The following is a 25,525-nucleotide window of genomic DNA, read 5'->3' as shown; positions in this document are numbered from 1 at the left end:
TCTCCTCCCAGTCCTCTTCCAGATTCCAACGGCTCCCTCGCAAAAATTTGCCTCACTTCTTCCTGACTTCCTCTTCCTTGCCTTATACGAATTTTTTTTTATTAACCTCTATCTCCCCAAAACTGAAAAGTTAAAAATGCTAGTGATATATCTGCATCAAAGAAAAGGAAGACTCTAAATTGTAAAGTAAAATTAGAATGAAGGACACTTACCATCAGTTTCTAATGTTCTTGAAGGTGGGAGGGTCTCCTTCAATATCTTTGTAAAACTCTCATATTTTTTCTTCTAAGTTGTCACATTTCTTTTCATAGAGTTGTTCATGGTGTATCCCCTTACGACCCATGCACGCTGTGTTCAGTTCTGTGGGGTTTATCACCTGCGCAGGTTCGTGTAGTCCCCTCCGTGGTCAAGACACAGAACAGTCCAATCACCACCAGATCTTTTTATAGCCCCCACCTCCATCCTTAACCCCTGGCAGCCACTCCCCTGTCCTCTGTTTCTGTATTTTTGTCATTCGAAGAATGTCGCATAAAGGGAATCCCACAGTCTGCACGCTCCTGGGTTTGGCTTTTTCACTCAGAGTTGATTCTCTGCAGATTCGCCCACGTTGGTGCCCGTATCACTATCGGAGTGTTGCGGTTGCCGAGCGGCACTCCACGGTGGGGATGCGCGCTGGTTCCGCTAGCCCTCCACCCAGCTGAAAGACGTCTGCATTGTTTCCAGTTTGAGGCCACTATGAATAACGCGTCCATGAAGATTCTTTTTTTTGTGGGAATATAAATTTTCACTTCTCTGGGATGAGTGCCCGGGACTACACTTGCTGGACCATATGGTCGTTACGTATCTTACTATCCTTTTAACGTCTCTGGAATTTGAAGTGATGTTCCCTGTTTCATGCCTGATAGTGATAACTTTTTGTTCTCCCTTTTTATTGACCAGTCTTGTTTTTAACTCTATTGATCTTATTCATATTTCAAAGTATGATTTTTTTCCATTTTTCAAGAAGCTAAATTTTAGCATAGTTTCGGATTCACAGAAAAGTTACAAAGATGGCACTGAGAGCCCCATCCTACCATTTCTCTTATTACTAACATCTTACACTAGTGGACTTACGTTTGTCACAACCAAGAAACCAGCACTGAGGTATTACTACCAGTCAGATTCTGGATTTTATTCCAGTTACGCTGGTGTAGCCATTAGTGTCTATTCCAGGATCTCATCCAGCATTTCACATCACATTTACCCATCATGTTTCCTTGGTCCCCTCTTGGCTGTGGCAGGTTCTCAGACTCTGCTTGCTTTTGATGACCTGGACAGTTCAGGGGAGAACTGGTCAGGTGTTTTGTAGAATCCCTTCCGTTGGGATTTTCCTGATGTTTTCCTCATAGGAAACCTCGCAGGCGTTTGGGAAGATCACAGACAAGAAGGGTCCCCATCACCCCATCAGGAGTACCTGCTGTCGACGTGACTGAGCGTCACCGCCGCTGACCGAGGCCACCCCGCCCACAGAATGTCTCCAGGTCCCCTTTCCTTTCCATACGCTGTCATTTGACAGCAAGTCCCTAAGTGCAGGTCACACTCAGGGGGAGGGTGTGGGGAGGGGTTAAAGTCCTTCTTCTGAAGGGGCTCATATGCTTTTAAATTCTCCCACTTTTCTTTCAAGCACCAGGATCTAATACAAATAAAACGCTTTCTTATTCAATATTTTAAAAAATTGGCCTAAGTGCTAGTATGGAAATGATATGTTTTCTGCTCTTTTTAAAAATTGCAAATGTGTATTTCAGCTGTGTCAGGGTTAAACGGGTTTTATTGGCTGGCTTGGGGACTTAATCATTGTGTACCATTTTGTTCTTATGGGAAAGTGCGTTTTAAGACTTAATGACCCACTAACGTACTTCAGAAACAAAACATACTTCCCAGTCAGAGACTATTATGAAATATAGAAAGAAACCCGGGGCCCCTCTTTCTTTCCACATCACATCTAAGCCTGTGTTCCCAGCTTTGGAGACACTTCATTTCAGACCCTAAATTGCATCTCATTCTATTTCTTTTACTCAGCTAGGGTTGCTATGCCAATTTGGAAATTAAAATATTGCAGCAATTCAACCCTCTAAATTCCTTTCACCATTTTTGGTAATTGTATCCCTCAGCGCTCATCTGCTCCTTCCCCGACTTACTTCTAAACTTCAAATTCCTTAGTATTGCTCTAAATCTTGTTTAAAGGCTCATTTTTGATTTCTTTTTTTTTTTTTTTTTTTTTTAGCATTTCAGAAGTCTCTGTGCTTTTGCAGCTCTAGCTTTTTGAAAGCCACAGTTGCAGCTCCAATGTCATCAGAAGAGGTGCAGACTATTTGTCTGGGGAACCTGTCCCAGAATACTTACCCAATGACCACTAGATACGTCAGTCACGGTATTAGGCTCTGGGTACAGAGTGTACGTGGAGGGCGGGGGACCGCCATAACTCACGAGGGGCCTTTTACAAGCCCCTGTATACTTCTTCACTCTGCTGCTAGCATGGTCACGCTAAAGTGGAAATCTAACCATGTCTCTCTTTTATTTTAAATGCTTCAGGAGTCTTCATAGTTTTGGGGAAAAAACATTGTATCTTCTTAACTTACCCTGTAAGAGCTGTGCAGTCTTTCAAGCTCTCAGAGTCTCGCCTGACTCTCCTTTTCACAAATGCTGACAGGGTGTGTCTGGGTTCTTTCACAAATGCGTCAGGAGGTCTTAATAAGGCAACTGCGCCTGAAAAACATAGAGCAAATTATAGTTTTATTTCCTCTTGGTTGCAAACTCTTTACTTCACATTTTTTTCCCATTAAAAGGCTATGTATTATTCTATTAATTTAAATGAAAGCTTGAAGAATGGATAGAAGTCAGTTACTAAAATGAGTCTTGGGGTTAGGCAAGGAGTGTGTGGTCCAGATGTCTGGAGAAGAGCGAAAATCGCCCCACATCTGGAATCAGGCAGTGCAGGGTGCCTGGCATGTGGGAGGGGGTCACTGGCCAACACATGAAACCAAATGGCTCCAACATGATGGGTTCCTATCAAGACTCAAGATAAAGGTGTCAGCAGATTTGGTTCCTGGCTTGAAGACAGCCTCCTTTTGCTGCGTCCTGACATGTGAGATAAAAAGAGGAAGCTCTTTTCTCTCCTCCTCTTCTTATAAGGCCACTAATCCCATCACTGGGGACTCACCTGCATGACCTCATATAAACCTGATTACCTTCCAAAGGCCCCACCTCCAAGTACCATCACGTTAAGGGTAAGGTCTTTAACAGGTGGATTTGGGGGGATTTGTTTAACCACTGGCTTTCCTGGCTGACCACAGGAGGCAGCTGAGTCTGTTTCTTCATTTCACCTCTATCCTTTCAGGGTCAAATAACGGGAGTCAAATTATTTAATATTGACTCTGTTTTACTTCGTATCTCTCCCCTTGGTCCAGAAGTCTCTTCCCTATTAAGTCCCATATATCTCCTTTCTACACTTAGATTGTTAAAAAACAGAAACATACCCTGGATAGAACCAAACAAACCCTGCTTTCCACCCTCCAAATTCCCCTGATATGAGTCTTGGGGGCAAACGCGCATATTCTGACGCGGTTCTGTGCTGGAGCTCATGGGTGAGCTCAAAGCCCCACGGGGAGTGTGCGGGTTCTCTGCTGAATGGGGAGGCTGTCCCGTCCCTGTTCCCCCATGTTAACTGCCATACTACACAGCACAACCTTGAAGGGGAGATCAGAGTGGTGAGCTCGGGCCCCAAGAGACAAGCCAGCCCCTCTCCCCTCGGCCTGGATGTGAGGACTCTGTCTTTGAGTGAGGTGAAGAGAGCATCTCTGTATACCACGAGGCTGGCCAGGCTGGAGGTAAAGGAGGACTTGAAGTGAAGACTTGAAGAAAGTGAAACCAGCAAGAGGATAAGGCGAGCTGAGCAGCCCAGGGCAGCAGCCGTCTTGCTGTGTTTGAGATGTGCAGCCGGCGTGGGGGGACGGTATGCGCGAACAGCAGGAAACAGGGTCAGAGGGAAACTGTGGCCCAGGAGTCAGACTGAAAGGCCAATAGGAGAATGTTCCTTCTTACGTGGAACAAGATGCGCAGATGCTGGATAAGCGTTCAATCGGGCTGTTGCGGGGGTGTGTGACCAGAGCAGGTGCCGGGGCTCCGTGGGGCCTCACACTTTAACGCTCTGTAGTTGGTGTCCTCTAACCTTTGAGTCTGTCTTTTGTGAGTGAAGTCTGGCAGAACAACGGAGCCTGCGCCAGGGGCTTGGCACGAGTGGTCCTGCTTCCCTAGGATGGTTCTCACTGCCTACCCACCACCTCCTGGTCCTTCAGCCCCGCCTGGCCTCCCCTCCGCACCCACCCATCCCCTTATCACTGTTGTCTTCCATCCCCCAGGGGCACCAGGCATAGAAGCAGGGAGCCCTGGGGCCAGGGCGTGCCCCAGGCACTTCAGGGGGACGCAAGGCCATGGCCCTCCCCTCCTTGGGCAGCAGCACCCAACACACTCGCCGGGCCCCTCCAGGCTTCAGGTGCTGAGCAGGTCCCAGCTGGAGGGCTGTAGCCTCTTTGGAATTGCTGGTCTAGTGTGGGTGGAGGCAGAGGCCCAGCGGAAGGGAGGTTGACTTCCCTGCCCCCGGCTGGGGTCCTGCAGTATCATTCTGCACTGGGCCCCACAATATGCAGCCCATTCTGATGTTAGAAGATGAATAGCATGAACCAGTTTGCTTTTTTAAAGGAGTTTTCTGATGGTTATGTTAACTGTAGGAGAGAAAGGGTGAAAAAAGGAGGATGAGTAAGAAGGCAGAAATCCAGGTGGGAGATAATTGGGAATCAAATCAGAGTGGTGTCAGGGAAGATGGTAAGAAACGATCAAATGAAAACAGATTTTGAAGGCAGAAGCAAAAGTATTCTCCGGCAGATTAGATGTGGGGTCTAAGAGACAGACATGGTCAAGGAGGACTCCGCTATTTTTGTCTTGAGACTCAAAAAGAACGGAGTTGTCATTAACTAAAGTGAGGAAAGAGGAACAGATTTGGGGGAAGAGCTGAAGGTCAGTTTCAGACTATTTAAATATGAGATGTCTACCAGGCACCCATGTACAGGTGCTGAGAAAGCAGTGGGGTGCATTCTGAGCTTAGGGGGACAGATCCAGCCTGAAGAAATAAATACGGGAGTCATTAGCATATAGGTGGCATCTTAAAACATAAGATTTGATGAAATTAGAGGAAGATTTGAGGACTGAGCCTATATAAAGACAGAGGAAACAGGAAAGAATTAGCAAAGGACCCAGAATTAGCCAAGAATCAGGCTTTGAGATGGAAAAAACCAAGAGTGTGTGATGTAGTGAAAGCTGAGCAAGGACCACACTTCAACGCACAGGGAGTGATCACGGGGCAAGTGCTGCCGAAGGGGGCAAGCAGCAAGAGGGCTGAGCCAGGCGGGGAGCGGCGCCGCAGACGTGGTGCGGAGCACTTGCTGGTTTGTTTGAGTGCGTTCAGGACGACAGGAGGACAGGGACAGAAGGAAGCCAGGTCAGGCAGCTCCAGGAGAAGTTTGTTGTAAAGGGTTTCGGAGAAATGCCAGGGTAGCTAGAGAGGGAATTGTAATCAAAGGAAGTTTCTTCGTTCTGTTTTTGTTTTTTTTGGTTGACCTTGGTTTTCTTTTTTGGGAGGAAAGGGGAGGTAATTAGGTGTATTTTAAAATTTAAAATGAAGGTACTGGGGATTGAACCCAGGAGCTCGGCCATGCTAAGCATGTGCTCTACCACTTAGCTATATCTTCCCCCCTCCCCAGCTTTGTATTCTAACTCATGAAATAGAAGCATGTTTGTATGGGGTGGGGATAATCCAGCAGGGAGGGAAAGTTCGTGATCATGGAAATTAGTGTTGAATTGTTTTCCTGAGCAGTGGGATGGGGTGGGAGCTGGTGAACAAGTGGAGGGGTCCCCTTGTGGAGGCAGAGGCCCACCTCGTGGGTGTAGAGGCTGGTTGGCGGGCAGGGGAGGTGCTGAGAGCTTCATAGGTTCTGTTCTGTTGTGGTGGCTTCGTTTTTCTCAGTGAAATGGGAAGCAGAGTCATCAGCTCAGAGTAAGGGTGGGAAAGGAGGCAGGTGTAAAGTGTTTGAGGAGGGGGAAATGAGAAATTATAATTAAAAAATTAGGAAAGCAAATGGACCAGGAAGATGTGGTGTGATCTGTGATTGCAGAGCGGCCCCAGGCTTCCCTTCAGGTTTGTGGCCACGCAGCTAAGGGAGCCACAGCATTGCTGCCCTTCGTGCAGACACAGCCAGTCCCACAGGCTCAGGCCTGAAGCTGGCGCAGAGTGGGGTTTGGGCAGCGTTGGTGTTTGGTCAAGTAAGAGGGACAGCAGAGATGCGAACATGTTTGAGGGGGTGCTGATGGTGCTGGATCATGGGGTTTAAGCTGTGCAAGGAGAAAACTGAGGGCATGAAGGGGTTAAGAGACATGGAAGCCAGGCAGAACTAAGTCCAAGGGAACTTAAGGTAGCGAGCTGCCCCTTTGGGAGTCAGAGAGGGAGAGGCTCAAAATTGAGATTATGAAGCTATTGAGTGATGACGTGGTTTAGGTCATGACAATGGGAAAGAATCTCTTGAAGCAAGAGCATTGAAGGAAAGGAGCTCACAGTACTGACAGGCCAGGAATCTGAATTTAAAAACAACGGATTCTGATGCAGAGGGTCCAACAACTGTGTTCCCAGGAAATCTTATTTCAGAGAGAGTTGACTAGCTAGCAAAACGTAAAGTATTAGAGTTAAATCAGAAAACATGAGGAGGTGGAAGAAATGTGAAAAAATATTAACAGAACGTTGTGTGTTGAGTGTGCAGGACTTGGTGTCAAACATTTTACACACGTCGCTTTATTATTCCTGGAAACAACGCTGGGGCTAGAGATTGTGGTCATCCCTGGCTTACAAATGATGAACGTGAGGTCCAGGGGGTTAATAATACGCCCAGGAACACCTCTGTCTGAGCCCCAACTCTGAGCTCTTAACCAGTGTGTCCACCTGCCTTCACAGATGCAGCAATTACGAGAGAGGGGGTGGTGTTAAAATCCGTACCCTGAGATGTGAGTAATAGGCTCACGGGGTTAGAGACTCTTAAGAACAATATTGTATACAAAGCGCAGTAAGAAGCATTGTCTCATCCAGTCCTCATATTAATCCTGTTTATTAAGCAATTTGCCCAGATCGTGGGGCCAATAAGTAGCAGAGCCTGGATGTGAATGTCCATCCTCTGACCTCCTGCTCATGCTCCTCCCACTAACTCCCACCACCACTTTCCAGAGATGATTCAGACAGAAACTTGAAAAAAAAACCTAAAAATTTTTTAATAAATGTATTAATAAAGAAAGTATTACAAGTTGTTTCTTTTTTAGAACCTAACAGGGTAAGTCTCATACTTCTGGTTTCCATGGGAACATTCATACAGAATGTAGCATTCTTTCTGTTGGGGAATATTCTTTCTATCAATGCAAGCATTCATTCAATGGGTATTTATTGAGCAAAGAGTCAATGCAGCCACTGTGACAGATGCAGAGGATACAGCTGAGTGAGAAACATCCCTGCCCTAAAGGAAACCCCAGGCAGCTCCAGGCTTGCGGAATCTCAGATACTCTGCAGCCTTTGATGTCTGGTGCAAGTTAAGGAATTGCCCTTGACCTAGAAAACACTCTGTCCCTTAGGACCCAGTTACCTAAGAAATTATTCCTCTCCCCAGTAGTTTGGCACAAAGTAAGATCAGCTGCAGTGCCCTGGAGATGGAATCTTAGATTTGGACCTTGGGGAAAAAAACCCAGTGTGTTTTCCGATAAGAAAAAAAAAAAAGATGGTTCTATTCCAAGAGGGTCCAGTTTTAAAGCTAGATTTAAAATACACCCTTAAACAACTAAAAATAGACTTACCATATGATCCAGCAATCCCACTCCTGGGCATACAGCCACAGGAAACTCTAATTTGAAAAGATATATGCACCCCAGTGTTCACAACAGCACTATTTACAATAGCTAAGACATAGAAGGAACCTAAATGTCTATCAACAGATGACTGGATAAAGAAGCTGTGGTATATTTATACAATGGAATACTACTCAGCCACAAAAGGAATAAAATAATGCCATTTGCAGCAACATGGATGGACCTGCAGATTGTCACACTAAATGAAGTAAACCAGAAAGAGAAAGAAAAATACCATCTGATATTATTTATATGTGATCTGAAAACAAATGACACAAATGAACTTATTTACAAAACAGAAACAGACTCACAGACATAGAAATGGTTACCAGGGGGAAGGGAGTGGGGAGGGATAAACTGGGAGTTCGGGATATGCAGATCACATCACTATATATAAAATAGACAAACAACAAGGACCTACTGTACAGCACAGGGAACTATATTCAATACCTTGTAATGGCCTATAATGAAAAAGAATATAAAAAGGAATCTAGATAAATATAACTGAATCACTATGCTGTATATCAGAAATTAACACAACATTGTAAGCTGACTATACTTCAATAAAAAATAAAATAAAATAAAAATTAAGTTAAATATACCCCCTGCTTGGCAGTCTAACTGGCTCCATGGTCCTGCACTGACCCTCATTCGCCACTTACTTAGACATGCTTTTGCTAGAAATACTGGGTTTGTACATGTCAGGTAATGTTTATGGGCTTTTTGGCCCTACACCCTCCTGCCAAACTGTCAGGCAAAGGCCACGGAAGGCAGCCCAGGACACCAGTCTATAAGAATGAAGGACAAGGGTGGGCAAGTTCGGCTTTGTCGGGGTTGGTGCTGAAACAGCGGCTGAGCCGCAGCACAAGACGCCTGAGGCGGCTGTTTCCACGTGCTGAGACAGGCGTGCACACCTACCTCACGAGGCTGCTAATTAAGAAAGGCACACACTGTGGTTCGAACTGAGCGTGGGGTCTACAAGGAAGGGTGTTAGGTTTTGCCTCCAGATTTAGAAGACTGCACTGGTGCTCTTCGTGGCAGGGTAGCTCGTGTTGCCTCGCTTCCCTCTGGTCTTAAAACACGTGAGTCACAGTGTAATTTAAGAATTACACTCTCTCTTACATTTGCAAAAGTTAAGTGAGACAAATCAAAGATTAAGTTTTCTTATCAGAGAGAGAGAGGATCCTATTACCTATCGGATTTTTCAGAATCTTTTCGATCAGGAAAATGTTTCATATTCTCTTTAAATCTGATTTGGTGAACCACTCCGATCACAGATTTATTTTATTCGAGTCTCTTCTGGAGTTGCGGGATTACACAACTCTGCAACTCCTATAGCTTTAAGAGCAAGTAATTCTTGTTTTAAAGCAGGGGAGGTGGCGCCAGCTCCCGGCTCAACCACTCCCCGCCTACGGGCCGGGCTCCACAACCGGCGGCGGCCGCCCCGCCCCGCCGCCCGCGGCGCCGCGAGCCGCAGCCGGGGCGCCGCGCTGCCCACCGGCCCGAGGGCCCGGCTGAAGGCCGCCTCCCGGCCTGCCCCGCCGCCGCTCCTCCTGGCTTGGCCGTTTCTGGCCGCTGAGAGAGCATGGGGGCACCAGCCCCGCGGCCTGAGTCTGGGCGGCGGAGGGCGCGTGAGCCGCCTCCTCACCCGGGGAGCCTGGGGCGCCCCGGCCTATCCGAGAAGCCGGAGCCTTCGAGCTGCGCCCTCCTTCCCCCGAGGGCGCGGGCTCGGCGCTCCCGGAGGACCTGCCCGTCCTCCGCGGCCCGGACTACGCTCTCCGCGCCTTCGTGGGCCCTGCACGCACTCTACCTCCCTAGCTTCCTAAGGCCGGGCACACCCACTGCCGCTGCCAGCATTCGGGGCCCTGGCATCCGAGTTAAACGCAGACTCCCAACCCTCATCGGCCCCAGGTGCACACGCAGCCCTTCTCCAGGTACCCGCAGCTCAGAACGGAATACAAAAAGGCCTGCGCCTCCCCAGCCCTCGCCGCTGCCACACCCGCCGGTGCCCACTCTCCTTCGACCTCCGCGCCGGCTGGACGCGGCGACCCCTCCCCTCCGCGCTCTCCTACTCCTCCCCCAGGGTCGGTCAAATCCACCCAGCGTTCTCCGAAATCCCGTGAGCTGGGGTCCTCAACCATCTCCCTCCATCCTCTCGGCCGCTCCTCCCGGCCCCGGGGACCGGCCGCCCCCCACCCCCACCCAGCCGCGCTTCCCGGCCCCGGCCCCTCCTCTGGGGCCCTCCTCCTCCCTCGCCCCTCCCGAGCCGGGGTGGGAGCGGCGGCAGCTGGAAGAGAAGGGATGAGGTCATCCTCTCCCTCGGAGTCAGCTGGTGGAGGAGAGGAAGCGGGAGGAGGGAGCGCGCGCGAGGGGAGGAGAGGAATGTGCAGGTCCGAGGAGCGCCGCGGCGGCCGCTGCTGCTCCTGCTGCTGGCGGCGGCGGCGGCTCGGGCGGCAGCCGCGGGGCCGGGACGGCGAGGAGCGCGGGCGGCGGGCCGGGGCGCGCGCGGGGCGCCGCGAGCAGCTTGGCTCCGCGCAGGCAGCCAGGCGGCGCTCCTGCCGGCTCCAGGCGCGCCGCTAGCCCGGCCCAGCGCCCAGCCCGGCGGGCGGCGGGCGGCGGCGGGCGGCGGGCGAGCCGGCGCAGGAGCAGGAGGAGGGGAGCCGCGCCGCCAGGGAGGGAAGCCGGGGCGAGGCGAGGAGGTGGCGGGAGGAGGAGACAGCGGGGAAAGGTGTCACATAAAGGAGGGCTCTCCGCCGCTTTGGAGGCATCATGGCCGCTAAGTCAGACGGGAGGCTGAAAATGAAGAAGAGCAGCGACGTGGCGTTCACCCCGCTGCAGAACTCGGACCACTCGGGCTCGGTGCAGGGATTGGCTCCGGGCTTGCCGTCGGGGTCGGGAGCCGAGGACGAGGAGGCGGCGGGGGGCGGCTGCTGCCCGGACGGCGGCGGCTGCTCGCGCTGCTGCTGCTGCTGCTCCGGGAGCGGCGGCTCGGGCGGCGGCTCCGGCGGCATCGGCGGCCCGGGCGGCGGCGGGGCGGGTTCGGCGGCGCTGTGCCTGCGCCTGGGCAGGGAGCAGCGGCGCTACTCGCTGTGGGACTGCCTCTGGATCCTGGCCGCCGTGGCCGTGTACTTCGCGGACGTGGGCACTGACATCTGGCTCGCCGTGGACTACTACCTGCGCGGCCAGCGCTGGTGGTTCGGGCTCACGCTCTTCTTCGTGGTGCTCGGCTCGCTCTCGGTGCAGGTGTTCAGCTTCCGCTGGTTTGTGCACGACTTCAGCACCGAGGACAGCGCCGCGGCCGCCGCCGCCTCCAGCTGCCCGCAGTCTGGAGCGGACTGCAAGCCGGTGGTCAGCAGCGGGTCTGCAGCCGCGGAAGGCGAGGCTCGCCCTTCCACGCCGCAAAGACAAGCATCCAGCGCCAGCAAGAGCAACATCCCCGCCACCAACAGCGGCATCAACAGCAGCGGGGCCACCCGGGCCAGCGGCAAGCACAGGTCTGCGTCCTGCTCCTTCTGCATCTGGCTCCTGCAGTCACTCATCCACATCTTGCAGCTCGGGCAGATCTGGAGGTACCGTATCAGGGGTGGGGGAAGAGGGAGATTTGCTGCTGCTCCTACATCCCCACTGCTTTGCTCTTGCACGAAGATCGTATAGGGTTGCTGTGGGAGTAACCCTCGTCTCACTCTTTTTGTTTTGTTTTGTTTTGTTTTAACTGGGGCTTTGCATTTTTAAATTTGTGATCACAGCCTAGGGTGGGAGAGGAGTGGGGAGCAAGGGAAAGGCAGCTGAGTGGCTTTGAGCACCTCATCCCTCTGTCTCCCCACTGTTTCCCTGGCTTCTCTCTTTATATGCTACAACCCCCACCCCTACACACACATATTTTTAGTGATGGTTTTAGTGAGTAGGAGAGGATTCCTATCACGTTTTCTAAAAATCGTTTTTTGTTGTTGTTATGTTGAATTTGAAGTGTATGTTGCAATTTGGATGGCTTCTTTTGTTCCCTGAGAAAAACTGCTAATTTTAGTTAGGTGGGAATTGTTGTTGCTCAAAAGTACCCACATTTTAATTATCCTGGCTAGAGAAGTACTGTGTTTCAAGTAAAGAGCTTAGTAGGGACACACTTGTCTTTTTGGTAGATTACTATATTTATATTTCTCTCCAGGTGTGAGTAAGTACACTTGAGGGGGCCCAAACTTATTCTAATGGTGCACTTTCTGATTAGCTTGCAGTATCTCCATATCTGATCTCTCATATAACTAAGAACCCTTGGGGAAAGGTGGTGTGTCTTCTAAACTTTGATCACAGTTGGCATCTTCATTGACTGGCTTTGCTGCTTGTCGTCTGATCCACCAAGTCTTTTTACACAGTTGTTACTTCCACTTACAAACTGGACCACAGGGCTAAATTCTTTGGGCAGAGGGAACCATCATTTGAACAGTCACTGCCCGGGTTTAAGAATATAATAAAGCAGTATGCTTGGAAACATGCTTCTCCAAGTTTTATATGTTTTGAAAGCTTTTTGAAGTGATATTTTACATCTACAAAAATTATTTGTATTGAAGCATTTCAATGCTAACATCCCAGAGTTTTGTTTTTTGCTTTTTGGATTTTTTTTTTTTGGTTTAAAATGACTTAGTACATATAAGTAACGTGAGGAAACTTCCTCACAAGTGCACTGATGTGGGGCTACATTCTGCTAAGCCAGTGTCCTTTTCAATTTCATTTGTAGTTATTTTTGTGATTTTAAAAAAAAGCATTAGAAGTCATTATTTATGCTGAGTTATCCCACATGGAGACAACTCAGAGTTTGTGGAACAGAACAAAAAACTTCTTTTTGTTTCTGGTGAACTGTAGTGTTTTCATTAAGACCAAGTGTGATGATTTTTCAGCCTTTCCTGGGACCATTGCTTTGTAAAGCAGGCTAGACATAACCATAGACACAGACACGTAGCATTGCCGAAGTTTCAAATTGTGAAACTTTTTTTTTTTAAAAAAACAAATTCTTTCTGGAAAAGTGCTATATGTTATGCAATCAGACAAACTGATGTTGGGAACCTCCCTAGTTTGGACTCAAAGCACTTTTTGAAACGTGTTAAATATGACAGCTCTATTTCCCATGATTGACTATTGCAAAGACTACAGTTTGATGTGCTTCCTCAAGTTTGGTGAAAAACTCAAATTACTGAAACTGTTTAGTGGCCGGGATTCATAGGATAAGCAGGCTTAATCTGATAATGTAGCAAATGAAGCTTAACACTCCATTTGTTAACTTCTGCAAACTTTAGGCAGGATTTGGAAATCACTCACTTTCACCTTTAAAATTTCTAGATTTATGTAAACAATGCAAACACTTCTCAGCTCTGTTGACTGAAGAACTATCTAAGTTTCTTGCAGATTGATACTTTATGAAAAATTGGGTGTCAAATTCTGTGAACTGAAGAGTCGTTTTAATTATAATTGTGTGTCCTAGACCTTCTAAACTAAATATTTTCCCAATTGAAAAATGACGTTTAATATCTCAGGACATAAAATGCAGAGAGTGAGAAATAATTAGGAAAAGAAAAGGGGCCTAAACACATCTCAGTGAGACCACAGCCACTGGGTCAACTGGCCAACAGCAAAGCTGTCAAGGGGGAAGGGGGAGATTGAATGAAGAAGGAAGACCACAGGCCATCAGACAACTGCATTAACCAACCCAGCCCTTGGAGAAACTGTGGTCACACATGGCTCCTTTTTGTTAAGCATTTCTACAGTGTTTCCCTTAGAGGCTTTTAAGTTTGTTCTGCTAACACGTGGTCATCTGGGAGGAAGTATTGTTGGAAATGTTTTTAGATATTTGTTTACATATTCAGAACAATGTATTTAATATGTATGTCTGAATTATCTAATCCTACTGTTCTTGGGTTCTGGTTAAGATATTTGGAGGATGGTGGTAACTTGGTGGAAGCATGATCTAAGACCCAGCCTCATTTTCTCCTTATAATGATTAAAAGCAAGACAAAACAAAACACTTTAGCCTAATGCAGGAAACTGAAACGCGATCGGAGGGTTCATGGAATTTTGCACTTACATGCATGCTGAATTGTTTTGACTTCCCTAAGTGCACAATGTTTGAATGGAGCTTGGGGCTTAGATGTATCTTTGACAGTAAGCTGGTGAGATGCAGTTCATCTCAGATTATTATAGTAGACCATCGTCTTTGGCCACTATGGTTCCTTAAATTAGGAGCATCTCTGCTTCTTCTAGCTTTTCTTTTCAAGGCATTGTGCACAAATGGTGCAGAAACACCAGGGTGTGAGTGGTTCAAAGCTCAGGGACCATTATTCATGTTTTAACGTGCTACTTACTAAGATCAATAAAATAGATTTTAGCTAGGTTGGTTGGTAACTGTTCATTGTATTTCCATGGAAATCTAGTTATTTTAGGTAAGGGCCACATGCTAAAAGCTCTCTGTAGAGAAAATCCTTTGAAATAACATCAAAGTGTTTACTTGTTCAGGAATAGCTATTTGAAAAAATTTGGACACAATTTGCATGTGTTCGTACATGTATTACAAATGCAACCGCTATAAGGAATGATACATATTCATTTTAATTAAAGTTTACTAATGGGAAATTAATGGCAGCTTTTAAAGTTGCAGGAGTTGATACTGGGAAAGAGCCATTTGAAATAATGAATTTTTGCTACCATGTGAAAAGAGCAATTACAACTTTAAAGGAACTGTGCCTGTGAGTGAATGAAAAAGTACTTTTCTTTCTTGATCACGAGGTGTGATCCCGGAAGTTCCTAGGAATGCAGTTCAGCCAGTGGCAATCATAAATGCCCAGTCAGAACAGTGTTTGGTCTTCATCCCCATGACCAATTATACCTCGGTCTTCTTCCTTCAGAATTTATGACTTACTCTTAAAATTCCACCTGGACTTCTCCTGCACATGTATGTGTATAGGTTTGTACTTATTTAGTTGTTTTCTAGAAAACAGGCCCATTGCAAAGTCAATGGATGGTAGAATGGAGAGTATTTTTACTATTTTGGTATTTGTCTCTGAACATTTTATCACAAGAGTCGCCTGATGAAAGAACAGCTTTCCCTGCGTTTCCCATGCTTGATCCTCCACAAGGTGTTAACGTGTGTTCCACATTCACGTGCATCGAGGAAATGACGTGCTGAAGACAGTTAAACAGATCTCTCCACAGCAGGACTTCTCACATCCTTTTCTTAGTAAGCTATCGTGCAGTTGTCAATAACTTTTTAAAGGCATGCCTATTAAGTACTCTCATAATTGTGTGGCACACAAAGCACTTTGAGAAACATTGTCCTATGCCCTTCCTAAACATGGCCAGCAAGAATTATAATAACAAGAACTTAATATGGCTCTTAAAAAAATCTACAAATATTTTTATACTCCTTATCTTTTCTAATCATTAGTAGTTTTACGTGTGATAAAACTGGTTCAGAGACATTAAGAAACTGGCACAGGATTACCCAACTGTTACGTGCTGTAGCTCGGAGTCCAAACCAGGCCTGTCTTATCCCAAAGTCTGTGCCCTTTCTGGCTCAATTAGCTAACTCCAAATGCCAACATTGATAATAAATACACCATGTATAAAAATGACAATTTACCTTGACTAAGGTTGGCAAAGTCCGAGAGAGAGATGAGTTTGGATAAGTTAGGTTGTTTCTTCAATAACATGCCAGTGGTTGAACGGCAGACCAGAGGCTGGAGCTCAGACCATCTCCGACCAGTGTCCTTCTTTGTTACACCACTTGGACATGCTGAGGTTGTTGCCTGAAATCCCAGCTGAGTAACGTGATCTTGCAGTGGCGTTAACGATTTAATGGTGTAATGTATGCAAGCAAGCAGAAAGTGCTTTGCAAACAATCAACAGCTCTAGAGATAAAGAATGGATAGGAAAATAGCATATAGGTCACACCTTCAGCTACTGGAAAAGTTCCTTGTTGATTCTGAGTTAGTTCTGGATTCTGCTGTAGGTCAGGAAAGACGGGTGCCCTTTCCTGTGTTTATCGAATGGCCATTCCTCACACGTCTGAGCTCCTTCGACTGCACATTAGCTTATCTGTTCGTCTGTGTTGAGCACCTGCTCTGTGCAAGGCACTGTGCTAGTTACTAATCATCCCAGGATGAGTGAAAAAACACATCTTCTTTCAAGGCACCTAATGTCTCTGACAAGGAAGACAGAATAGTAAACAGAAAATTTCAGTATAGGGAATGAAACAAGAAACTCAAACCACCTTCATGGCTGAGGTAAGGCTCTGGAGCAGAAGATGTGTGAGCAAAGGTTTGAATGTGGGGAAGATCTGTTATCTGAATCAAGCTGGGTGTTGGCTGAGGAGCCTTGGGTGTGACTGTGTGTAAGGGCAGAGACGCAAGCAAGAGTGAGGCAAGACAGAGAGTGAGTAAGAGTCGCTAGAGATGGAGATAGACTAATTGGGCTGGACGAGGAAAGGAGCTGAGATTTTATTCTGAAGTCGCCGAGAAACCATGGAAGGGTTATTAGGAGGAGGATTGGTAACAAAAGGGTAAAACATTGTTTTATTCGAAGTTGAATGTTTCAGAAGACTTGTCATCAATTCCTCTCAAACTTGATCATGTCCTTTCTTTCATAAAAGTTTATTGATTTTAAAGGGATTGAGTTTGGATGTAATTGGGGCATATAAATAAGGCCAACATGGTGAGAGAGTTGATTTTTCAGAAAAACAGATTGGTTGAAATTAATCACATTTATACTAAAGTAGATTCTTGGCAAAAGTTTGTTTTGTGTTACTTTTGGAAGAGGTTTTCCTTAGGACATGGTGGGCTTCACCACACTGAGATTTAGGTTTCCTGGGGCTCAGAAGCGTGTCCCTTGTATCTGTGTCGCAGTTCACTTTTCAGAGGGTTTCCGTGTCTTCTTTCTTACGCGATCTTCAGAGTCATCTTTGAGGTGACGCTTTCATTTTGCCCACGTGGAAACTGAGACGGGGGATTTTAAGTGTTTTCCCTCCAGGTCACATAGTTCTGCACAGACTCTAGGCTAGAATTCGTTTTTGATGTGGGAGGTGGGGGGAAGGAACATGAAAAATGGTTGACGCTTGTGAGGATGGTTAGATGGGAAAGAAGCCTGAAGACCTGAGAGCTCTCTGGTCACCACTGAAGGATTATAATGTGGAAAAGACTTTCGTGTCAACCCTCTGGTACGAAATGGATGGGACCTACAGGAAGAGATTTTGAGTTAATGTATGTAAGGAGAAACAATTTAAGTAGTCAAAAGGATCCCAAGATCTACTAAGATTCCTTAGAAGCAATGAGTCCTGCATCGCTGGATTGTCTGTAAGTACAGTGTGGAAACCACAGGCGGAGCTGTGGTGGAAGCAACTTTAACTCGTACACAGAGGGTTGGACTAGATCATCTTCCAGCTGTGAGGTTTTATGACGGTTTCTCGTTCTATGCTGCTCTAAACATAGTGGACTAAGCTTTGCCTTTTTGTGCATGAGAGAAGTACCAGTTTGCTCGAAATACTGCAGTTGTGTCACTCTGAAATCTATTCATTGGTTCATGGACCCAGTATCTTCCCTGGAGCATCACAGATCCATGCCACATCCTACAGTGTGTTAGCTAACAGATAACAAATCCACACGCAATCAGACAGCCCTCTGTGCGTTTACTTGGGTTTCTGTATGAGTTGGAATAATTTATGCATAAGTCTGTGTGGTAGATACACCTGTTTCAGGGTCTTTGTCGTAAGTACAAAAGTTGTAATTTTTCCATTCAGTTGAACTCTACACCGTTTGCTTCACAAAGATAAAAAAAAAGTTAGGCTTACTATACTCCAAGAAATTGCAGGCAACTTTCACAGAGCAATTGAAAGTAGAATCTATACGGATGGATTCTACCATTTTTGAATAATGTCCACAATTCCTGGGTCAGTAGCTTTGAAGGTCTTTGCTCAGTCACTTACAAAAAAAAAATTCCTTACTGTTTGAATATCCAAGTACGTGACTTGCTATTAATATGTTTTATATTTTACAGTTTCAATGAAATAGTCTACCCACAAATTTAAATAACACCAGTCACTGTGTAAGAGATACAGTGATTCCCCTTCACTCGAAGTCGCTGGCTAATCTGATCAGCACGTTTTCTTGGCTTGTTTTAGAGTCTGAATGGCACACATTCTAGGTGTGTGGAAGGAAAACTAGGAATTAGAATTGGATTTGCTATTCTCATGCATTATCAGATACAAGGTTCAAGGTGGTGCTAGTCATGAGAAAGTGTTTATTAGTTATAATCTTATAAAATACTTGTAATACGTTGATATATTTCATGGAGACAGCATTCAGTAATTCTCAACATGAAATATTCTCCTGAACAGCCTGTGTCGTTCTGACCACCACACCAGCTATGTGATGGTGTCCCTGGTAACTGTTGGCATGACTGGTTGGGAAGGAGGTCCATGGACAAATCTCATGAAGTCACTCTGTGGTTGGAACTCAGGTGTATAGGAACGCATATTCAGTGAATATTTACTCAACTGTGAAGGAAGCCCAGGTTATTCTTTCTTCTTTGTAAGGGTATAGCTGCACTTGCTTGATTACTTCTTGAGTTTCCAACCGTGCAGTGAGTCAGAAATGGCGCAGTGTTATCTAGAGAGGATACAAGTCACCCAGCTCTTTTTAGATTGCTGGTGCTAGGGATGTGGGGCTAAATTTCATTAAAAAAAATAGTTCTCTTCTGAGAAAGATGCAGCCAAAAGCCCAGCTTTGCTTTCCTGTTCCTGCTGATAGAAAAGTCAGATGGGGGAGGCTTTGGGGTAGATATTTTCCACTTAATTCTTACCTGCGTTTGACCTTCTGAGAATATCCTTATAAACAGAATGATTTTTGGTGTTTTGGGTGCTCCCATTTGTCTGCTCATGGAAAACCTTCGCTTCCATTGTTACTACCACCACCCACCGCCACCGTCATGGCCATAATTCTTGTCACCATAAAACACTGCTTCCAAGTCTAGCATCTGTACAGAACTAATACATACTGCAAGGGAGAATGAAGATGGGTTAACCTGGCCATGAGTCAGCCCTGAAGTCCCCCAGAGGCAGGAAGGGGTCTGTGGGACTCTGTTAGTGGTTCTCTGGCGCTGGGATGAAGGGAGAGGGTCATACCTAGAATATCAGTGGTGGGTCCTGTTTAGAGGGGCAGCTGCCCTAGGGGGCACTGGACCCAATGGGGAGACAGAAGAGATGCTTCAGCGCTCAGTAGCCCAGACCTAGACAGGCACTGAGCTGTCTGGGGTCACCTGTGGCAGCACGTGCAGCTGATGTGACAGCCCTGGGACCCCACGAGCTGATCTTCTTTTGGTTTTCTCCTTCTGGGTCTTACTTTTCTATCCGTGTGATGTGATTGGTCAAAAATAACGTCCAAGGTTCTTTCCAGGTTGAAAGTTCTGATCCTGCTCTTCCCATGAACACTTGTTTGCTTGCCCAGCCCCCAGAGCGCGTGCGCCGGAAAGACCGCACCTCTTCCTCGAAGCCGCCCCTGGTGTGTGAGTCCGTCAACGGGGATCTCCAGTGGGTTTTTCCAGAGCTGACGATATTAGTGTCTAAAACACGGGACTTCGTACCATTTATGCGTAGAGAGAGAATCTTAAGCTCATTTGTATAATGCAACTCATTTTGTGTCAGTTCTGAATTTTAGTTATAATCATATCAGAGCATTTTCATTAAAACCCGTATCTTAGTGTCTGAAGCTGATGTTCGAAGTGTTGCGCGTCGCTCGTTCTGAGAGGTGTGCCGCACAGGCTCGGGCAGCCGGGCTGCCTTCTCCATGCCACACGGCGAGGTGTGCACAGCTGGAGTGCTGCGATTAGCAAGTAGGAACAATGCTTCACAGGCTCAAAAAGAACGATCCATTATGTCAACGAGAAGGCTGTTGTCAGAGCTAGATTTGCTTTTAAATTAAAAGCTTGTCTTGGGTTACACTGTCACTGATTTAATATGCTAGAAATTGGATTAAACTCCATACAAAGATACTGTACCCAGGCCTGCACTGGCTCAGGAGCAGGGCTGTGTTACCCTGTGCTGGAAGAGGAGACCGACGCCGTGACCCTTCCTGGCTGGGGTTGCCTGGAGCTCTAGGATATTGGATTTGTCACGACGCTGAACAATTTTCAACCCCATGACAAGATTTCAGATTTTTACATTAAAAAAAAGTAAGCATCTATTTAAAAATGATCTGAAGTATGTCAAACTATTTTCTCTTCATTATGACTCAGAAGGAGGCTGTTTGAATCAGTTCTGCTTCTTTTGCTTGATTTATGCACATGCCCTGTTTTCCTGTCAGGAGACTCCTTCTGCACAAACAGAGCAGTGGGCAGCGTGTGGGGTGGGTGAGGATCAGGCAGTCAAAACCAGGCATACACAGAACAAGTAGGCTCTGCAGTGAACATGAGTCTAAAAAGACTTGAGCTGACTTTGATTTGACTTCCCATCAAGTCCACAATTTAGAAGGACAAAGTCATCTTCTGGAACCACCAACCTAGGTGTCATCATGCAAATAGCATTTTGACTTCCTCTTTCTGCAGCTGAGATAAAAACTAGGAATAAAGCTATCAGATTGGGGCTAGCTTCTTTACTTTCTAGGTCTTTTCTTCAGTAGCAGGGAGTCAATACTGAAAACAAAGGCAGCCATTGTGGCTGTACAGTAACAAACGGTTCCGCATCACTTCGGTCATTAGATCATGGCGTAATCACCGCCTCGGTGTAACGGTGACAATGAAGACACTGTCCTTAAGGAAAGCAGGGGAAAGGATTTGTAAAGGCTTCTTTTGACTTGACAGACTTTCAGCTCATTAATTTGCTGTTTTACAAAACTAAAATTAATAGCAATCCTTTTTTTAAAATGGAGGTCAATTCTAGAAGACTATCCAAAGTGATTTATCGTATTTGAGTCTGTTATTATAGCAGAAATCAGGAAGCATGTCCCACAGGGTTTTGTATTCCCAGGGGATGCACTACGAGTAACAGCGGCAGTCGCGGATATCCTTCGGGATTTTTCCTGATTTGGTTGGTGATGTTTGGGCTTGAAAATTTGAGTTCTAGATGGGAACAGATTAATATAACACCATCCCAATGAAGGCATAAATGTTAGTTTTGTTCCTGCTTCTGAAAAGTAATCCAGTTTTACAATTACTTAAGGATATACTAATATCTACCTACTTTAAAATAAAGTTGGGATCAAATGAGTAAGGGGGAGAAACCCTGAAGTTTTTACCAAGGATGTATGTCCAGATACCCTGGAAACTATCATGACATCCCATTCTCTGATCTGCTGGTAGGAGAGGAGGGTGTTGGAGATAAATCATGCATTTATTACCTGGAGGAAGAAAAAACTAGCCGTGAGAGAAGTGCATGAAGATAGAGAGCTTTAGTCCATAATTAGAGGAAGAATTTTTAATCCTTGGTAGTGGGAAAATTGTAGTGACCCCTGTTGTAAATAGCTCATCGCAGCAAAGCTTGAAGCCAGGCTTCATCAGCCAGACCAAACTCCCATCATACGAGTCTGTTCTGGGGGCAAGACGGCGAAAGCTCAGGTCGTCCCTGTGGTCAGGTTGATGCAATCGCACTGAGGCTGAGGGCACCAGTGGGGTCCGCAGTCTGAGGGTGTTTGACCTGAGCCCTGGGTTACCACACAGGTCAGAAGTAGGAAAGAAGTCAGCCGGCGGTGAGGGGGTCAAGGCCAGGGCACATCGTCACAAAGGGGGATGGATTCGGAACCCGAGAGTCCGAGCGAGGGACAGAAACAAACCTGACAGTGGTGAAAAGGTGAGAGTCTGAAGTCAGGGGCATCATGAAAGCAAACCATGACACTCGGACTTCAGAGCGGAAAACTGAAGGGAAATTCATCTCATCTACATTCTCATTACGTAACTTCTTCCTGGTCAGATAGCGAGTAGGACCTAAAGCTGGAGACTGAGTTCCAGTCCCACTCGGGGGAGGGTGGAGAGCTGGGATCGAAGGCAGGTTCTCGCTCAACCACTGCTGACACGTGCAAATTCCTCAGCAGCCCATTGACAGAGTCACCACCTGGTTACGGTCATCGGTTACTGAGAATTAAATGACAAAATTGAGTGACCAGCGACAACCTTTTAATCATGGATTCCACAAACATCTGCTGAAAGTCATAGGAAGGGAAACACGCTGAAAAGAAAAAGCTCTCAGAAGGTTGACTGTCTAGGAAAGGAAGCAAGTCACGCTCAGACTCCCAAAAGCTGTCTGTGACGAGGCTCTGTGTGGGGCTGTCGCCTTGCAACTCGAGGTGGAGTCTGCAACCAGCAGCTCAGCGTCATGTGGAAGCACCTCAGAAATACAGCATCTCAGGCTCAGCCCTGGTCTCCTGAGTCACAGCCTGCATTTCAAGATCCCCAGGGGATGCGTACACATATTTAGACTTCTTTTTTAAATTGAAGCATAGCCAGTTTACAATGTTGTGTCGATTTCTGATGCACAGCATCCTGTTTCCGTCACACATAGACATACTTATATTCATTTTCATGATAGGTTAATACAAGATACTCAATGTAGTTGCCGTGCCACACAGAGGGACCTTGTGGATTATCTGTTTTATGCGTATTTAAGTTTGAGAAGCAGAGTGGCGTCCATTCTGCTACGGAGAAGGGAGCGTCCCTTTCAGCCGCAGTGATCAGGGGAAGCATTCGCGGAAAATGCGCTCGATCAGACGCTTTAGCCGGCGTCCTCACCCGGTGGCTCGGTCAGCGTGACGGGGAGGGTCGGAGCTTAGAAACTGTGACGACAATCGGGACATGGGTACACAGGGGCCTCTTTACAGACAATACTGTAAGTTAAAGTATGACAAAGAAAGTGAAAGGTTTTAGTAAAATCTTTATGAAGAATCCACTACTTTATGGTTTTGTTGTCCACAGCTGGTCTCTAGGGAAATAATGCAGCACACCAGCTGCCCTCCCCTCGACGTTTTATACTGTACTCAGACCTCTCGTCACTTGTTCACCTGGGATGGAGTGGTGGGAGGGGGGCCAGGCCTCCTCAACAGAGGGGGGCCCTGAGGAAAGCACTGGGTTCAGGGTAACCAGACGCTGAGGTTAGGGGATGAGAAAGGAGCACGAGGGTGGCAGCTCTTACCAAGAAAGACATAAGGGTTGCTGTCTCTGCTTGGAGGGAGGGGTTGGACTGGCTGTGGCATCCTTATTCATATTTTTCTGAAGAAGCAGAGGCCTTGAAGGTGAACAAAGGACATTGCGTCACTGGGTGTCGGGGATGGTGGAGCGGGAGGCCAGGTGCTGGGCATCCCTCACCCTCAGCTTCTAGTCTGATGGACTAGGGGCCTCTGCACCTGCGTGGGAAAAAGGAACCCCAGGAGGAATAAAGGAAATGAGCCGGGACTCCAGGCTTGCCAGGCTAAGTGCTGGCCAGGAGTTAGGGGGGTATTTTTATAAAATGATACGAAAAGATTTCCGATGACCAACCCGCTGTGTGCAGTTCGGCTCTTCACGGTGACTCTTGAGGTCCACGGGGCAGGTTACACCGTGAGAAGAAACACAGTGGTTCAGCCTGACTTTGTGCTTTCCTGTGCGTCTTCCCAAGTGCGAACCGGAGCATCAACAGTACGGCAGCATCTGTCAGAATCTGTGTTGCGGGATAACGAGGTAATGAGACCGGAGCCTCAGAAGAGGTGCGTTTGTGTGGAGTGTTATCACTCTCCTTGCTTCACGTTAAGCAAAAATAGAAAAAGATGACCTTCCCAGAAACGCGGCTTCTCAGAGTAGCGGTTCTCTCATTTCCCTTCCGTGGCACGGCTGGAGTTGCTCCGCCGTCACTCCTGTTGCTAGGGCTCCCTGCCCCGTCTGTGCGCTGGGATGTGGTTGTTCTGTCCAGTGTTCTCAAGTGTTTCCGTGGAGAGTTACTGAGTTAACTTCCCTCAGTCGGCGTTATCAGTAGGTGTGGTCGCCCTGCCGGGCCCTAGACCTGTGTGACTTTCCGAGATGGTAGCTGTGACCTGCACACGGCTGTTGAGATGTGGCTGTTCCCGACTGAGGTTAAAGTGTGGCTGTTCGCGACTGACGTGTGCTGTCACTGTCAAACGCCCAGGGAATCCTGAGGACTTAGTGTGAACAAAAAGGGATGATAACGACCTCATTAATAATTTTCCTATGAATTCTATGTTGAACTGATAGCATTTTGGATACACTGGGTTTAATAAATTGTATTATTAAAATTAATTGTCACCTGTTGCTTTGTTTAAACTTTTTACCTGTGACAACAAGAACATTAAAATTACAGACATGGCTTGCGTTATGTTTCTATTGGACAGGGATGCTCCACATGATATGAGAGCTCAGATCTTGGGACAGAGGAGAGGATAAATCCAAAGGGAAATGTTTCAAAGTGCTAAGATAAGACTTTACTAGAAGTTACCAGGGGGAAGGATGGTGAGTGGCTTCACTGCTGAGGCAGGTTGACTTAATGGGTTTTGCAAATAAGATTACCTGCTGGCAAAGACTGGCTCTTTAGGAGATAACACCCCTAATGTGGGTACAGCCCATTGTCTTCCCTGCTTCCTGCCTTGCTGAAGGCCCAGCGACCCGCTACGCTTCTTTGGTGGCTTGATAAATAGTATTTGATGATGACAATAAGGACTAAATCTTTGCAAGTGCCGCTGTAGCTCGCCAAGCCTGCTCGCTTCTATTAAACCATCCAGTCTTCACATCAGCCTCTCAAGGCAGGAATTACTGTCGTTCCCCTATGAAGATGAACGGACTGAGGTTCAGAGAAGGGCGGAGACCGGCCCTCGGGCGCACAGCTAGTCAGCGGCAAGGACCTGCGCCCACACTCATGCCTTCAGCTTCCGAGTCTCACGCTTTTCCCACTGCAACTTGCAAGATTAAGCCGAGAGCATCACTTGGAGAAGCACTTCTTGACCTTTCAGACTGGCGGCTGTGCTGAGGACTATTTCCTGCGACATCAGTGGGGATCAGTTAAGACCAGTTATGGGGTTTCCTCTGACCACCGGGAAAGGGAGAGACACACCTGAGGAAGGGAGGCCAGGTTTGAGTCTTGACTTTGCTGTAAACTCCTCAGCTACAGAACAGTGGGTGGGAGCTCACATCAGATCATTTCCAAAGTCCCTTCCACCTCTGTAATCCTCTGCTGTCTGGTGTCTAAATGGGACACACTCAAATGGAACACAGTCATTCTTTTCACACACCTGATTAAATATCCATTCTGGGGCAATATGGATGTTGTATGGACCTGGGCTGGGTTTCTGATAAACTCCTGCAAATGATATTTTACCCTGAACTTCAAATACAGGGATGATGGATCAATTTTATCCATAATGTGTCGCTTTCATTTGATACTTGCTGGTGAAATATGTGTTGATTCCACTGGGAAATGCGCGACACTCAAGACTGCGAAGCAGGCTGCGGTCCCGTGTGGGTAGGACGTCGGTGGCCTGTATTTATACCCTCATTCTGCATGCAGTCATGCCTTGTGCATGTCGGCGCTCTGCCCCCCGTGTGTTCCTGAATT

The 25,525-nt window shown here is 47.0% G+C and overlaps 1 protein-coding gene across 1 annotated transcript in view; it reads left to right on the top strand.

Annotated features, from left to right (window-relative positions):
- Positions 1–10,346: 10,346 nt before the first annotated feature.
- XKR4 (XK related 4) overlaps positions 10,347–25,525 on the top strand; it is a 283,966-nt gene continuing 268,787 nt past the window's right edge. The window contains exon 1 of the mRNA XM_006204724.4: positions 10,347–11,540. Coding sequence (XP_006204786.2) covers positions 10,741–11,540 — 800 coding nt within the window. The 5' untranslated portion in view covers positions 10,347–10,740. The remainder of the gene's footprint in view (positions 11,541–25,525) is intronic.

The sequence above is a fragment of the Vicugna pacos genome, chromosome 29 (assembly GCF_048564905.1).
Source record: "Vicugna pacos chromosome 29, VicPac4, whole genome shotgun sequence".
Lineage (NCBI taxonomy): Eukaryota > Metazoa > Chordata > Mammalia > Artiodactyla > Camelidae > Vicugna > Vicugna pacos.
The sequence above is the reverse complement of the archived record's forward strand: the minus strand, read 5'-3'. Positions and strand labels throughout refer to the sequence as shown.